We start from the raw sequence: 17,264 nt of genomic DNA on the forward strand, positions 1-17,264 counted from the left end.
TTTCTGTAATTATTGAGGTAGGGATATGGAACACCCTTCTTAAAAATACAAAACACATAAAAGGTAGGGGAAGATTGGATCCAAAACTGTTTTCATGTAGTAGGTGGTAATTAAGCTAAATTTTGAAGGGAACCAGGGATTCCGGGAGGTAGAGGTGAGGTAGGAGAGCATTCCAGGAATGGAAGGGCAGTCATTTCAAAGGCACAGAGACAGGAAATAGAGAGCCACATGTGCTGAACAGCGAGTGTGTGAGGAGCTGGAGACCAACTTTCAGGAAGATTGTAAAGGTAGGAAGGTGGCCAGGTTGTGAAGTTTTAAATGCTAAATAAGAGAATTTATATTTGAAACTAGAGACAATAGGAGGCTACTGGTGTGCACTGAGCAAAGAAGGATGCCATGATCAGATTTCAGAAAAAAACCTTAACTTAGCGGCTTTGTGGAGGATGGGCAGGAGTGGGTAGATGTTTGAGGCAGGGAAACCATGGAGGAGACTGTTTCAGCAGTCCAGGTGAGAGATGATGAGAAACTGAAATGGGGGTGGTGCTGGTGCTGGTGGCAGCTGTTTCATATCTTCCTTGTCCTTAAGAATGAAGTTCCAAACTGAAGAATGCCCAGCGGTCCTGGGGGCCCTGAGCTATTAGGTGTGACCCCTTGTTTCCTAAGCAACAGTCAGAAGCAGTTGGGTTCAACGGAAAGAGCATTGGTTTGGAGTCAAAAGATACTGGTTTGAATCCCAGCCCTGCTACTTGGGTGACCTGGAGCCAATGATTCCTTCTCTGGGCTTCTATTTCCTTATCTGTAAAATGAGGGGGTTGGATCAGATATCCTTCCTATCATGAACAGAAGAACCTATATGATCCTGTCAGCTCTTAGGTGGGGTCTACCAATCCATATGAGTCCAGGCTGAATGTGAACTAGTGAAATAGAACAGAAGGGAAGCCACCAAATTGAAAATTCTAGAGGTACCCAATCCAGCCCTCTCCATTGGCTCCTCAAAAGTGCCATTTTCTCATGATGTTGGGTCTCTTTAGAGGCACAGAACCAATTAGTGACTGCTGGTGGAACAGTAAAGCCATATGGACTGCGGTGACCAGGCAGGTGTTTTCTGAGTCATCTCCTGAGTCCCTGGGTAAAAAGCTCCATATGAGTACGGAACAGGAAGAATGTTGGATGTGGCCCATGTACCATTGCAGCCCTTGAGATAAGATGCTTTCTAATCCTGTGTTTGTCAGCTTTTCCCAGGCTGTGACAAATACTTGACCTTGCTGAGACACCTGAGGTGTGTATCCCTCCCTACCTATCAAAAAGCTATGTTCACAGGCCAGCTCTTCTGTCTCTTCTTTTCACCACAGCCAGCTTCATTCCACCCTTTACCCATCGGTACGAGGAACTGGCAGGGAGAGCCAGAACAGCCAAAACCAGCCAAAAGAGCTGAAGTGAGAGGTCACTGAACAGCTAGGGATGTTTCTGTGTAGTGTTGGGACACATGGGCTGGGACAGTGAGTGCCCTGGGCTGCAGCTGAGGTAACTGCCTGGCCTACCCTAGCCAAGTAGGCAGGGCTCCTTTCCTGAGAATGACTTCGTAATTATCTCTGACATTTTCAATTGGGAGATTAATTGCTACATCCATTACCACATTACTACCTCTGGCACCTCTTTCTGACTTTGTAACTTTCTGGAGATGATAAGGCACTAAACAGAGCTGTGTGTGGGCCAAGGTGCTTTGGTGGTGCTGAGCCACTGTAGTGGGCAGAGACTAGCCAGGATGACCATAGAGTCCTTTTCTTCTTGTAAGACACAGCTCAAATACAGTCTTCTGCATCGAGCCTTTCTTGATTCCCTCCAGCTGCTAGTGCCCTCCCTCACAAGCCTCCTTGTAAAAATTTAATTGCTTTACATGTATTTATGTGTGTATGTATGTATTTATTAACTTTATGCTGTATGTGCACATATCTATCCCCTCTCTCTCTCTCTCTCTCTCTCTCTCTCTCTCTCTCTCTCTCTCTCTCACATGGTTTACACCCATTAGAAGGAAAGCTTATTGACAGTAGGGATTGTTTCATTCTTTGTACTTATACCCGCAGCCTGGCACAGAGCCTGGCACATAGTAAATGCTTAACAAACACTTAATTGATTGATTGACACAATCATAACCATGAAGCCAAATCAGACAGTGTAGCCACTTCTGGGACCCGTGATTTCAAAATTTGTGTGGTAATACAAATGTGACAGTGCTTTGGCAAATATCACCTGGCATTTTGTTCTGAAACTTTCCTTATTCCGGCAGGGTTGGGACATTGGACTGAAGGAACAAAGTGGCAAATTTAAATGGGGAGGAAGGGATTGGGGTTGGGGCTGCGGAGAGAGAATTTTTTTAACAATTAGAGCTTTCAAAAAATGGAATGGGCTGCTTCAGGAGCCAGTGGATTCCCCCTCACTGGAGATCTCCAGACAAAAGCTGGATGACCAACTATTAATTATGTCATCGAGGGGATTCTTTTCAAATAGGGGTTGAACAAGATGGCCACTGGGGTTCCCTTCCAACTCTGAAGCTCAATGGACATGTACACTTTGTGATCTGAACACCCCAAATGGGGAAGAAGTAGCATTCATGTCCACATGAGATCTTTCACTTTCTTCAAAGTCTTTGGTCTTATGATTATCTTAGCCTTCTAGTTCTTCCTTAATTACTCTGAATGTGTCACTGATTCATTTGAGAACGCTTTGGGTAGGTTCTCTTGCTTGTCTATCTGTGTTGATTCCAGTACTTCACCTTAATCAATCTGACTATGGTATTTTTCAGTCATTCCAGCGTCCTTCTTTGCTTTGTTCATTTTAAACCTTGTTAATTTCCTTTAAAAGATGTTCATGCGTATATGTGTATGTGTTTGCCATTTATCTGCTCTTTATCTTGGGCTTTTGGGGGGATGAGGGCAAAGGAGGAGCCTAGCTCCCTTCAATTAGATCCAATTTGATATTGGGTGCCTAATCTATGTAGCAGCACCTTGAGCTACTTGTTACAGTCTACAGAAACAAAAATAAAAGCGTTCTCATCCTTAAGGAGTTTATATTCTACTCGATTCCCTTGATCACTTTACTCCTCCATCCTACATTTATCTTCCCAACAATAATTTTGTATCAAAATAAAGGGCAGAGCCAAGGGAAAGAATGTGGTGGGGGAAAAAATGAAATTACCGTATACCCTTCATGGTTATTCCTTGACAGCATTTAGACAGGCTTAGACAGCACTAACCTTTCCCTTGATGGACATCAGTGACCTCATCTGCAAATTAAGGAAGTTAGATTGCACCATCTCTTAAGGCCCCTGCTATCTAGATTCTAGATCAGGGCTACTCAATCTTTGTCATGCCCTTGACCCCTTGGGAAGTCTGGTGATGCCTCTGGACCCCTTCCCAGAATTATTAGTAAAGATTCATAAAAGGAAATACATACAATTACAAAGGAAGTTAATTATGTTGAAATACAGTTATAAAAAATTTAAGTTTATTAATCCCAGGTTAAGAACTTTAGCTTAGAAGAAGGTGAGAGAGCACTAGGGATTTGGCACCATTGGAGGCAGGAAGAGGAGGAAAAGAGTGACCTCCATTCCATTCTACTATCTGAGTTTCACCAGAAATAAAGTAGAAAGGGATTGGGCACTTTCAGGTTTGGAAAATAGTCGTGTTGACTTGTGTTGAACAGAATTCTAGAGATTGTCTAACCCAGCCTCCTTATTTTACAAACAAGGAAAGAAATTATCTCATAGGGCCATAGATGTATACCTGGAAGGGGCCTCACTGGTCTTCTAGTTCTTCAACCCTCTTATTTTACAGATAAAGAAAGTGAGGCCTCATTGGTTTGCCCAAGGTCACCCAGGTAGCAAAGGACAGAACTCAATTGCTCTGATTCCAGATTCAGCTTTCTTTCTGTCATACCACCCACTCTGTTTCCCAGGTTTACAACAGTAATTCTTCCAAGGCCCTCCTTCCTCACTCCCCAAACACTCAGAACACCCAGTGTGCCACTGGACGATTTAGACTGGTGCCGTCAACGGGCCATCTGTATTATTACCATGGAGAGGACGAGCTGGGCCGACTGCAGCAAATAGAAAAGGAAGACTCTGTAACGTAAACGTTAACCCAGACAGTATAAAATAGAGAAAACAAGCCAAAAAACCAGCCTCTTGGCCAGCAGCCAAGCTATAGGCTAAAGTGGACTTTCAGGGCTGGTTAGTTTTACTGTAGAATAAATCGTTGCCCTGTAATGTAAATGGAAAATTAATTTGTGTAACTGATCAAAGGTTCAGATCTTTGTGAGACATACCATGAGATAAGATGAAGATTTATGAATGTCCTTCTTAGAGGCATTTGCTTGTGGGGGAAGGGAACAGAGAGACAGGGGTGGCAGAGAAGAGGGCTCTTTCTGAGGCAGGGAAAGAACCCAAGAAAAATATTGAATCAGAAATACAGGACTGGGTTTATTTAGCTTAAGTTGAGATGCAACATTTCAGCTAGACTGCTAGGGAGATGACATTAAATATGCCCTTTTCCTTCTTAAAAAAAAGCATCATTATTTAAACATTATTTATTTATTTGGCGGGTAGGGGGTGGGAAAAGGAGAGGCTGGCTCTAACTTCAGCTTGGAAAAGAAATCTAAAGGAAAGTTAGTTAATGGCGCCAAGCAAGATTTCTTATCAGCTGGTGGTGGTAGGTCTCTGAAACAAGGGCGACGGAATGATTAGGATCCTGTATCTGCCAAACTGGGCTTGTCCTAAGGACAGAGCAGCAGCATTGCATACTGGGAAGAAGACTGGATTTTGGAGCTAAAAGACCTGGCTTGAAATCCCACTTCTGATCCAGAGCAAATGCCTTCATTTTCTGTGCCTCCATTTTCTAATCTGGTAAATTCTAGGGGTTGGACTAGATGAGTTTGGTGTAAATCAATGACCTTGTGATACTGCCTTCCCCACCCCACACCCCTAGACTTAGGTGAAAGGATGAATCCATTGGTCTTGGAGGAGGGGCATTGCTCAAGTGAACTTCAGTCCATTTGTGCCTTGGCAAAGTCCAGTCTTTGGAGAGCCACTCTAGAACTGTAAGGTACCACACCAAAGCTAACATTTTCCAGAAAAAGAAACTGAACCCCAAGAAAGTAAGTGACTTGCTTGAATCCAGGTCCTCTATTCTAAGGCAGAAGTTCTTAAGGAGGGGAGGGAGTTGATCTGTAAACTTTTTTTCTTAATCTTTTGATAACTATATTTCAGTATAATTGGTTTCCTTTATAACCCCATATATTTTATTTTATTTATTTAAAAGCATTATTATTCTGAAAGAACGGTCCACAGGTTTCACCAAAGTTGAAGGAGGGGAACAAGGTCCATGATACCCCTTCCAAAAATTTATTTCGGATTTTCTGTTGTAGTGTCAATCCATCAAGTAGCAATTATTAGGTACTTACCATGTGCTAGGTACCATGCTAGGTGCTGGGGTCACAAATAAAGAAATAAAGAGGACCTGCCTGGCCCTAGGGAGCTTATATTCTACTGAATGTATCTGTGAAAAGGATTCTCACCCAACAGCCTAGCTGGCATGCCCTATGTACATCCAGGGGGAAGAAAGTCATGGTGCTTCAGTTAAGTCTTTCAAGGAGCCATGATTTCCTCGGAGTGGATTCTCCCTACACAGCACAGTGAGGCATTGGAGGAATATTTTAGTGGAAGAATAAAAATGCTATCATAGTATTTATTAAACTTGATATTTCTTAGTTTTTCAAAATGCTTTAGTGATATCTTCACAACAACCCAGTGAGTTAAGTCGGGCAAGTGTTTGCCTCCCTGTTTGGTCCATGAGGAAGTTCCTCCCAAGTAACTTTCCCTAGTCAGTCAGTCAACAAGCATTTATTAAGCACGGGAGTCTCCTGACTGTTCAATGTCTTTTCTTTGGACTTGTTTTTCAATTAACAAGCATTTACTCTCTTTCCTTTCCAAATTGGAAAAAGAAAAAGAAATCCCCTATAACAGAATCATAGTCAAACAAAATAAATCTCTCTCTTGGTAAGTGAATTGCATGATTCCTTTGTTAAAAGTTTAATTTTATTTTAAAATAAAAACATTTATTTTTTTCTCACTCCACTTTAAAAGGAAGTCATGGTTAAATCAGCAAACAGTTATTTAGTGCTTGCTGTGTGTGAGGCAGTTTGCTGAGAACTGGGGTTACAGATGCAAGCTGAAAGAAAGAATTTCTGCCCTCAGAAAAGAGCTTACATTCTAATGGGTACACAGAAAAGGGAGCTGAAAAGGGGTGGTAGGCATGGGAGAGAAAGTCTGGAGGATCTGGAGTGGAACCTGGAGAGGAATGGAGAGCTGGTTGGCCTAGATGCCCTCCTTAAAATAGAGATTTTGTGGAGGAACCAACCAATCAGAGGGACAGGCTGCAAGGGTGGTGGGTACTTCCAGGATGAAGAAGTTTCTATGTTATATTTGAGAAAGTCAAGAGTACAGCCTGAAGAGGAATGAAAGCAAGAAAAGAGAAAAGCAGAATCCCTGTAATAAATATTCATTATCAAACAAACAAATTTTTGGATGTTGCTCATGTCCAAAAATGCGTGTGTGTGTCTCATTCTGTAGTTGAGTCCATCACCTCTCTGTGAGGAGGAGGGGAGTAGAATCATAGTGGTAAGGGCATGGATCAGAGTTCTCAAGTCTTTAAAAGCTGTTTGTCTTTACAACGTTTCCCCAGCTACCTTGTTCTCCTGGTTCTGCCCACTTCTTTCTGAATCAGTCCATATAAGTCTTCCTGGGTTTCTCTGAAACTCTCCCTTTCATAATATTATATTCCATTTCTATGCTGTGATTTAGTCAGCCAGTCCTCAGTTAATGGGCATCCATTAGTTTCCGGTTTTTTTGCTGCCATCATTTTTGTACATAGGGAACCCTTTCCTGCTTCTTTGGTCTCTTTTGGGTATAGACCTAGTATGGGTTTACACAGTTTAGTGATAATGTTATTGAAATTCCAGGAAAATCTCAGTCCTTATTAAGAAAATTCCATGGGATTGTGGCCAGGCCATGAATCTAGTGTAAATGTAAAGATAGGTTGTGGCTCCGAAATATTTACCAGGCCTTCTCTCTCTTGCTCCCTGGGGTCACATCATTGCTAAGTCCAATGAAGGTTGCTGACTGTTTAAACCATGTAGAACATAGTACCACATAACTGGTACACAGGTGTCTTAGAAGTATTTTGGATGCCAATGAGTGTCAAGGGACATTAAAAATAATCCTAGGATATTTTTTCCATGCTTATCTAAGGTATTATATGTTCTCAAGTGTGATCTCTCTGTCTCTGTCTGTCTCTGTCTCTGTCTCTCTGTCTCTCTCTCTCTCTCTCTTTGCCTCTGTCTCTCTCTCCCCTCATCTCCCCTCTTCTCCCTCTTTCCTTTTTTTCTTTCCTTCTCCCCTTCCCCTCCTCCCTCTGCTCTTTCCCTTCTCCCCTCTGGTCCAACTTTACTTTTTTTCCCCCGCACCCTGCCTGACTTCTTTGGTGCTAAGTCTGATTTGGTGACTCATGGAGGCTAATTGTCTGACCTAATCCAGCCTAGGTCATAGTGCCTGAGCCTGAACCACATCCACTCCTTCTGAGTTGTTTGGCCCAATTTCCAGAAGGTAAAGTGTGCACAGTGAAGTACAATGGAGAGAATGCTGGATTTGGAAAGCCTGGATTTCAGCTCTGATCCTTCCTAGCTGCGTCCTACTGGGCAAGTCACTTAACTTGTCTTGCTTCAGTTTCTGTATCAGTCAAATGGGGAGAATGACACCTGTCTTGCCAGGTGGTTGTGAGGTTCAAACAGTTTGCACAATTTAGACTTTGAATTCTATACGAGGTCAGTTTGTTTTCTTATCATTGTTCATAGGAGGCAACAGTGAAGAAGAGAAAGGCCTTTCTGTGGTCTCCCCTCTATCGGGGGCCACCTGGTACTTCCCAGGTGGGTCAGTCAGCAGAAGGGCAGAGGGACAAAGCCTAGAAATATCTCCAGTGGCAGAGGCAGGAAGAACGTCAAGAAAACATCTCCATGCTTCCCATATTGGCTCTAAATCCGCGTTGTTTTCCTAGGGTCATTGCTGTGTTCTCCTGTCCTATAAGATGGGTTTTTTTTTTCTCTTGAGGGAGCTTGGTATTTTCTGTCAGATGTTATTTCTTCAGTCCTTTAGTCCTCCTGGTGATAGCAAGAAGAGCCTCATTTTATGGGAGTAGTTATTGAAACTCTGCATGGGCTGGTAGAGTAGGATGTCAAAGCTGGTTTCCTCAAGTGGCAGTCCTGTTGTGGGGATTATATAAAATCTTAGAGTTGAAAGACTCTTGAGAGACTATATAGTATCACCCCTCCCTGAAGCATGAATCCCTTCCACTGATATGCTAGAAGAGTGGTCAGCCACCTTTTACATGTATACCTCCAGTGATGAGCAACTCACTACCTTTCAAGGTAATACATTCCATTTTGTTGTTAGGAGGTTCTGCTTTATGCTGTGCTCTGGGCTGCTTCCATCTTGAGGGAAATCCTTTTAAACACTGAGTCTGAGAATTGGAGTCTAGGGGGTGAAGGCTAAGGGGATGGGAGAGGGGCTTTTGCCCCACTGAATTCCTGGTTTGGGAGAGTACCATCTGAACTGATTTGGAAGGGATTTTCAGCCTTCTAAATGTAGGTCACACTTACTGTTTTAATAATGATACCTTACATTTATAAAGTAGTATTTAATTTTCAAAGCACATGACCATTTCTTCTCTCATTATTCTCAGATTTTCATTAGTTCTTTGTGAAAGGTAGAGGGAAAATTGCTTTGTGAAAGGTATTTTGAGCTCCATTTTATAGATGAGGAAACTGAGGTTTGGAAGATGAGAAAGAGAACAGCATAGTTGAATGAGAGGAGGGCTGGGAATCAGGAGACCTGGGTTTGACGTCCAGCTCTGCTGTTGATTTCCTCTGTGACCTTAGGCAAGCCTACATGATGTCTCCAAGCCTCACTTCCTTTATCTGTCAAAGAAAGACAAGATGTATGTGTTGAAGTCAGAGGGCCTGGTTCTGCCTCTAACATCTGTGTGACTTTTGGTAAGTCACCTAATCCCCTGGGCCTCAGTTAATTCATCTGTAAAACGAATTTTGTTGAGATCTCTTGACCATGGGCACTCTGTTGGGGCGTAGTGTGCCAGGTTGTGTGCCTTTCCGCCCATTGGGCTTTCCCCTCCTTTTACCATAGTGAGCTGCTTCTCATGTATGTCCCCCAGTTGGCTGGGCTCCTAGCATCTCTCCTTCCCGTGCCCACTTTAGCTGTATTCTGTTGAGTGCTAAGGGATCCTTTGCCAGGATCCAGCTCCAAAGCAGGATTTTGACTTCATGCTCTGAGTGCCGTTTAAGGACAATGGTATGCAGCTCTTGGGTGATGAGTCAGAAGCTGGCTACCACATTCTTTGTGGAGCGAGACGCCTGACGTGAGGTGCCCCCTTCACCAGCCGCATTGGAGAAGGGGCTTCAAAGAATTCACAAGGACAGCAGGAGCTGGTGTTCACGTGGGCCAGTTGCTTCATGACCTTTGTGGGTCTCTGTCCTTGTGCCCACTTGCCAATGTCACCTTGGGCAGAAAAAATAGTCAGCAATGTTCAAAATTCCTGGACTGTCATTGAATCAGCAAGGCCCCATTTGGGGGGGAAAGGATATAGTTCATGACAGTCTACTCTGAATATTGCAAACTGTCAGCCAGATGGCCTTAAAGATCATTACCGCCTTCTTCCCCAAGTCTGGTAGCCCCAACGCAATGTTTCTCCAGATCCGAAGCATTAGGGTATCTAGAAAACCCTTGGAATTTTGAAGTGGCTGCAAACATCTCCCTCCCTCAGCTGTTGGGGCCTCTTGATGGCTTTGGTTTTTTTCTGTTCTGTGTTAGAGTTAATTTTACAAGCTCTTCTAAAGGGAAGTGCATTGCTAGTGCATAATTAAAGCTCTCCTACTGCCTAATTTGGGACTGGAGTTTCTCGTTCTGATGCCTATAATTCGCCCTTTGTTTTTGAATTTCGGCATCACGCTTGGACTCCCAGGGCCATTTTCTGAGCAAGATGGTGGCAAGAAGCACATCTCCAAAGAGGGATGGAATCCATCCAGAGAAAGCCCCAGCCTGAGAACATCAAATAGTAAACAGAGCTTGGAATGGGAAGGGACCTCATTGGCCATCAAACCTAACCCATCTCTGAATAAGAATCTTCCCTGTATCATTTCTGTTTGCAGAAGGGAAATCGAATTGTAAAGTCAGATGGCCAGCATCTTGCTCAAGCAGCCATTTTGATATGGACACAAAAGCATGGATCTTTAGCAATATACTAATGTCATTAATGGGCACCTAGGTGGTGCTTTGAATAGAGTGCCAGGCCTGTAGTCAGGAAGACTCGTTTTCCTGAGTTCAAATCTGACCTCAGACTTGTTTTAGCAGTGTGACCCAGGACAAGTCACTTAACCCTATTTGCCTCAGTTTCCTCATATATAAAATGAGTTAGAGAAGGAGATGGCAAACCACTCCAGTATTTTTGCCAAGAAGACCCCCAGATGGGGGTCACAGAGAGTCAGACATGATTGAAATAACTTGGCAACAAAGTCATTAGTAGAGTCTTGCGATTCTAGAGCTGGTTAAATGTAATCAGTGAAGGTCGAATTGTTGAGTTTGCCATTTTGGAACTATTGAGATACCACAAGATCATAGACTAGGAGTGAAAAGAATCCTGAAAGGTCATCTAGCCCAAACCCTTCATTTTACAGATGAAGGAACAGAGCTGTATGACTTTACTAAGGTGTGTCAGCATAACAGAAATTCAGAGTTGGAAAAAGTCTCCATGACCATCCAGTCTGACCCATACTTGAAAAATAATCCACCATAGGACACACCCAACAAGTAGGTACTTAACCTTTGTTGGAAGATCTCCAATGAGGGGACACCCCCCACACACACACTCCTTCCTGATGCATCCCACTCCCCTTTGGGGTAGCTCTAATTCTTAGGAAGGTTTTCTTGATGGTAAATCTAAATTTGCCTTAAAATTGTACCCTCATTGCTCCTAGTCCTGGCCTTTTGGGGGCTAAACCCCTTCTACAATAACCCTCGAAGACTGTTATCAGCCCCAGGATATCCTCTTCTCCAAGCTAAACACCCCTACCACCCACCTGCTTGCCCTGGTATGTTAGGAAGTGACCATCAGGTACTGTGGGACAAGTGGAGGTTTGAATCCAGTTCTCCTTCTCAATCCTGCAGTTTCCACAGTACCCCCTGCCAACATACTGTGCCATTTGCAATCCATCTACAATGGTCATTTAGAGGGAAAATTGCTTGATGAGAAAGGAGGCACAGAGGCGATATGGGGAAGTTCACTGAGCAAGTTGAATGTCGTTTGCCTTTTTTTCCTGGGCAAAACTCATCATATCAAGGAAAAACTCACCACATCACTAACACAGTGTTGATAGGGGACCTCCTAACTGTTCAATTCTGCATCACTTCCTAGGGTAATTCATGTCGCCAATGAGAGAAATAGGAGGGAGGCTTGAGGTGGGAGGATCTTCATGGGGGGGGGCAGGAAGGGAAGAAAGGAGGAAGGAAGGAAGAAGGAAGGGAGGAAGGAAGGCAAAAAAGAAGGGAGGGAAGGAGGAGGGAGGAAGGAAATAAAAAAACATATGACCCTGCTTCTTAAACTCAAAGGATAAAAAGTCTAAGGTGGCTTGTTCTCAGAACAAGTTAGCATGGAGAGAATTCAGGTATCCGCTTGCTGTTTAATGAAAATTAGTAATTACAAGAAGCAGCTACATCAAGTGGCATATTTTCTTTGTCTTAGATAAAACCGATATTGCCAGGATATCATGTGGTTTTAATGATATTTTCATGGATATCTGTAACAATAAACAAGTTTAGTTCATTGCTGCTTTAAAAGCAACAACAATCTTCTCCTGGAAGGGATGGGGGAAGACAGGGGTAGCAATATTTTTTTATTTGCACAATCGCCTCATGTTCCAGATTATTTTTCATTTGACTGAATAGGCTTAATAGAGGAAAATAAATAAGAGGGTTGGGGTTTTGGGGTGGGGCAGGAGGCTCATTTAAAGTTTAGTGAATAAGAATATTGAGTCTAATAGAATATCGCGAATGCATGAAATATGTTGCAAAGCACCACAGATTCAGACTCATGAGACCTCAGAGTTGGCAGGACCTCTGAAGTTATCTAGTCCAACCAGTACCTAATGGAGAATCTCCTTCACAATGTTCCCAACAAGTGCTCATTCACATCCAGCCTTTTCTTAAACACCTCTAGTCACAGGGAACTCACTATCTCCTGAAACCTCCCATTCCACTTTAGGATTGGTTGGATTTTTAGAAAAAGCTATCTGACATTGAGCCAGAATCTGACTTTTTACAGCTTCCCTCTGCTGCTCTTAGTTCTTTCCTTTGGGACCAAGTAGAACAAATCTCTTCCCTCTTTTTCATTATAGTCCTTTAAATACTTAATGGTAGCTGTTACCCCCCCCACACCCCCTCCAAGTCTTTTCTTCTCCTGACTAAACATCCTCTCTTCCTTCATCTGAGCATCTTATGCCGTGAATTTGAGGCCCTGCACCATCCTTTGCCTTCCTACCTACCGACCTCCTTTGGCCAGGTCCTACCAAGCCTCAAGGGGCTTCAGGTACCGGCCAAATTTGTTTGTTGTTAAAGGACCAGCCTAGTTAAGTACTCAGAGATTCTCCATGAGGTTGATTCTGACAACTGTTAAAAACCATCTACCAAGTTGCAAGGAGATGACTGTTGGCATCAGTAAAGGAACAAGCACCCATGTCATTGAGGTCACGGATCCCTGAAATATTAAAATTAATGACTTAATCAAATGAAACTTCTTACTTCTTACATGGCTGTTCTGGTGTCGTGTCACCTTGGACAAATCCCTTTATGTGTTTGGTATCCATAAAGCAGAAATAGTCAGAGATTAATAAACCTGAGTGAATCTGAGAAAGCCATTGTGGTACAGTCAGAATCATCAAAGGACCTGGATTCAAATTCTGCTTCTGTCACTATCGGTGTGACTTTGGGGCAGTTACATAACTTCTTTGTGACTCTTGTTTCCCATCTGTAAAATGAGGGGGTTGGACATGAGGGCCTCAGCAGTTCCTTCCAGCTCTAAATCTATGATCCTTTGATCCCATGACCTCAAAAAACTTCATGTTTAGCCCCCAGACTTCACATGACTTAATGTAAACATAGACACTGAACTAGCAATTATCAACCTCTTTGTACCTAGGACTGACTTTTACCTCTCTCTTTCTCAGTCTTCCTCTCTCCCTTACTCTTTCTTTCTCAAACCTTTCTCTGTCTCAGATGCTACCACCCCTTCCTGAAAATGCTCTATAGACCATGGCTCTTTAGGCGGTGGTGCTGATTTGTTTAAAATTAGAGTGAATTGACTTTGTAGAGCCACTTTTGAGACTGACAATATTCCTTGAGATAAATAGACTTCTTAGAGTGTTAGGGATGGCAAAAAAGAAGGGACTTCAAGATGTCTTTCTGATTATCCCCTTGTTTCTAATTAGAACTGTTCTGTTTCATTACAGATGTTCCACGTTTTCCCTTTGTTGTCCATCCCTGTGTTGACTGTCCAAAATTCATCCTTATGTCCAACTGCAATTCTTTTTGGATTCGATCAGAATTTACTTCCTCTTGTTTTCCTGCTAGGACATGGTTAGAAAGGCATTTTGGGGTCTTTACCCCAAAATCTTTTCAGCTCTTGAGAGAGAAGAAAGTTGCTAGCCTTTCACCTTGTCTTCTCTAAGCTAACTAGCCCTGATTCCTGTAACCTTTTTTTCATAATCCTCTGCTCAGATACTTACTAATACAGGATATAGTAGGAGGATTATTTACTAGCTCCTGCTGTCATATTTTAACACACAGCTGTATAATTCGAGTTTTCCTTCCTCAACTTTTTTTTACCATAGTGCTGGCCTTTTGATTCATCTTTATAGGTGCCTGTGATCCCTGGGTCTTTTAATGCTACATTTGTGCCTCGGTGGTCCTTCCTTGTCTTCATGCTATCTTCCCCACCTGGAATGTCCTCTCTATCTTCCCATCTTCACTTATATGAGTCCTGTCTGTCCTTCAAGGCCCAGATCGAATGTCATCTCTGTGAAGCCTTCTCCAACCACTCCCTCTCAAAGTAAACTGTCCTTCCTCTGACACTCTGTATTTTTAACCTCTCCTGGCACCATTTATGTATTGTTCTGTTTCCCCTTTTGTCTTTGTTGTTTCAGTCTTGTCTAAATGACTCTTCATGACTCCATTTGGGATTTTCTTGGCAAAGATACTAGAGTGATTTGCCTTTTCCTTCTCCAGCTCATTTGATAGATGAGGGAGCTGAGGTGAACAAGCTTAAATGACTTGCCCAGGGTCACATGGCCAGTAAGTGTCTGAAGCCAGATTGAAGCTCAAGTACTCCTGACTCCAGGGCCAGTGCTCTATCCACTGCTCCACCTTCTGTTTCCCCTACCATGTTGTTACATTCCGTAAGGTCAGCAATGGTCAGTTTCTTATGGCTGTTCCTTATACATCTTTGTATCCTTCATAGTACGTTGTACCTTGTAGGCACTTAACACTCATCTTGTATTACAACACCAGTAAATCCATGATCTCATCAATGTGGATCCTTCCTTCAGTGATATAGAGAGTGATAACACTGTGGTTGCCCCATGTATAACTTTTGTCCATGTCTTCCCACAGATCTATTTCAATGGTGGATCTCTCTAGTGTGCTATGAGCCTTTGTCTTACGTTTATGTTGTTTGGTTTTTCTAAGTCTGTTCTGGTCTCTAATTATATTGTTTGGTTTTATTCCAAAAGTCTTTGATTTGTCCCTCAGCAAATTCATAGGATTTACACACACACACACACACACACACACACACACACACACACAGAGGCATCCTTATGTTCCCCCTCCCCCAATTTGTCAAAGTTATTTAGAATTCTGTTCCTATCTTTCAAGTAGCTAGCAGTCAACCCTATTTAACATAGTATCAGCTTTGAATCTGATAAACATATTTTCTTCCTTTGCCCATCACCAACTGTCTGGAACAGTATGAACTCCAGGATGAGAATGTTTGCCACAAGGAAATGTTGACAAAGGGATTTTGACCTTAATAATGTGAGTTGTTATGCAAAGGATCATCTGCCTCTTTTCTCATATAGCTGAGCATACAATCATGGAGTGAGAAGGGATTTCAGGAAGTCATCTTGATTTTCCCCTTGCTTCTCATTAGAACTGACTCTAGTTCATCAAAGAACCTGTATATTGCCTCCCTTCCCAAAAAGAGATCACAGAGATGAGAATAAGCCCCGATAGGTACATCCTACCAAGCTGGAAAGGTTTTGACTGTTATTGATCCGTCATCCTGGGACCAGCTAGAAGTTAGCCACCAGCAGGGGAAGCTTTTTGGCCATAGAAACTTATTACATTGACTAATAATAATAATAATAATTTTACATAGTGGTGTAAAATTTGCAAAGTAAATTCCATCAGATTAATTCATTAGAGTCTCCCCCAAACCTTGAGAAGCTGGTACCACAGGCATTATCAGGCCCATTTTGTAGATGAGAAAACTCAGTTCCGAAGGGTGGGGTGTCAGAGGTAGGATTCAAACTCAGGTCATCTTGACTTCAAGTTCAGCACTCTATGTACAACCCCATGTTGGCTCTCCACATGGCTGCTGAGGTTTCTCCATGTCACAATCTGAATCTGGACAGGGAACGCCCACGGTAATGGAGTCATGGCTCCTTTGATAATGGAGCGTGAATGGTCATTGGGTCAGACCTTTTACCTCTACAGACAACACCATTTTAAATGATCCCTAATAGATCCTTCTCATTTTTAAAAATTTCTAAAGGCATATCTATATCAGTCTATTTATTTTATATTTATATATGATTTTGTTTATTTTTTATATATTTATATGCACACATATAGATATGTATATATCCATAGAGTGTGTAGCACCTTATATTGTTCAAAGTGCTTTTATACACATTACCTTATCCTAATAAGATTATCATGTAGCTAGAGTAGGTTGTATGGAGTCGGTTTTACTACTGAGGAAACTCAAGTAAATTAGTTAGGGATTTTGAACCAGAAGGAACCTTAAGGACAATCTTGTCCAAGACCTTTATTTTAAAGACGAGGAGACTGAGAGTGAGACAGATTAGTTAACTTGCCCAAAGTAGCCCAGGTCCTAAGTGTCAGAGGCAGGCTTTGAACCTAGGTCCTCAGATTGAAAATGCAGAGTTCTTTTGATTGTGCTTTGCTATGACTTGCCCAAAGTTAAGCATCTAGTTTGTTAGTGACCTGTGTTCTACCACTGCAGTGGTCCAGCAGTAACCTGAAGAAGTAACGTTTGTCTTTGAGGTAGATAAGCTAATAAAGGTCATTCTTTCACCACCACCCCCAAGATCTGAGTTATGTGAGCGATAAAGGTTAAAGTAATGCATTACTCATCTTCTTATATTGTTCTAGTCTATTTCTGTGAGTGAAAAGTTATTCCAGGTCCAAATATGAAAGGGCTTCTGTGAACTCGAGAGAAGTTATTAAAGCATTCTTAATACAATTACATATAACAAAAGACATAATTTAACTTCCCCACATGGAACAAAAAAAGTCATTTGAAGCATCAGAGACTCCAGCTGTAGGGGGAGAGATGCTCATCAACAGAGGTTCTACAGCATTGAGAGGATGGGCAAGTGGCTGAATGGATTTGGGGGCCCTTGGGGACATTTCTGTGCATGAGAGAACATACTCAGTTTCTCTGCCTTCCATGTCTACCCCCGAGTGATTTTAATCATATTCATAAACTCCTTAGTGTGTTAAAATCCTTGAAGGCTCAAAACCCTTCATCTGTGGAATGAAAAAATAATAACCCATATACCATGCCCCAAATGGCCCCAGCTTTGGTATATGCCGTTCATTTTGGGGGAGGAGGAGGCGGGCACATCTTCCCCCCCACCAAAAAAAAAACCAGTCAGCTGCTTTTCAGATTGAAAGGGGAGAGCAAGGGGGAAAGGCAACCCAAACAAACATTTACTTCCCCCGAAAGGACTGATGAACCTAGGTGAAAGTTAATGGGGGGTGGGGAGCCGAGGGAGGACGAAGAACGACCAAGTTCTTTTAATGGTCAACAGTTTATTAAATGTTGGAATAGTAATTCAGCTCTTGCAGG

At 42.5% G+C, this 17,264-nt stretch overlaps 1 protein-coding gene across 1 annotated transcript in view; it reads left to right on the forward strand.

The window, feature by feature from the left end:
* The first annotated feature begins 481 nt into the window (after nt 1-481).
* PRICKLE2 (prickle planar cell polarity protein 2) overlaps nt 482-17,264 on the forward strand; it is a 153,793-nt gene continuing 137,010 nt past the window's right edge. Inside the window, exons 1-2 of the mRNA XM_036739669.1 lie at nt 482-508; nt 3,955-4,127. Coding sequence (XP_036595564.1) covers nt 482-508; nt 3,955-4,127 — 200 coding nt within the window. The remainder of the gene's footprint in view (nt 509-3,954; nt 4,128-17,264) is intronic.

Source organism: Trichosurus vulpecula, chromosome 9 (assembly GCF_011100635.1).
Source record: "Trichosurus vulpecula isolate mTriVul1 chromosome 9, mTriVul1.pri, whole genome shotgun sequence".
Taxonomy (NCBI): Eukaryota; Metazoa; Chordata; class Mammalia; order Diprotodontia; family Phalangeridae; genus Trichosurus; species Trichosurus vulpecula.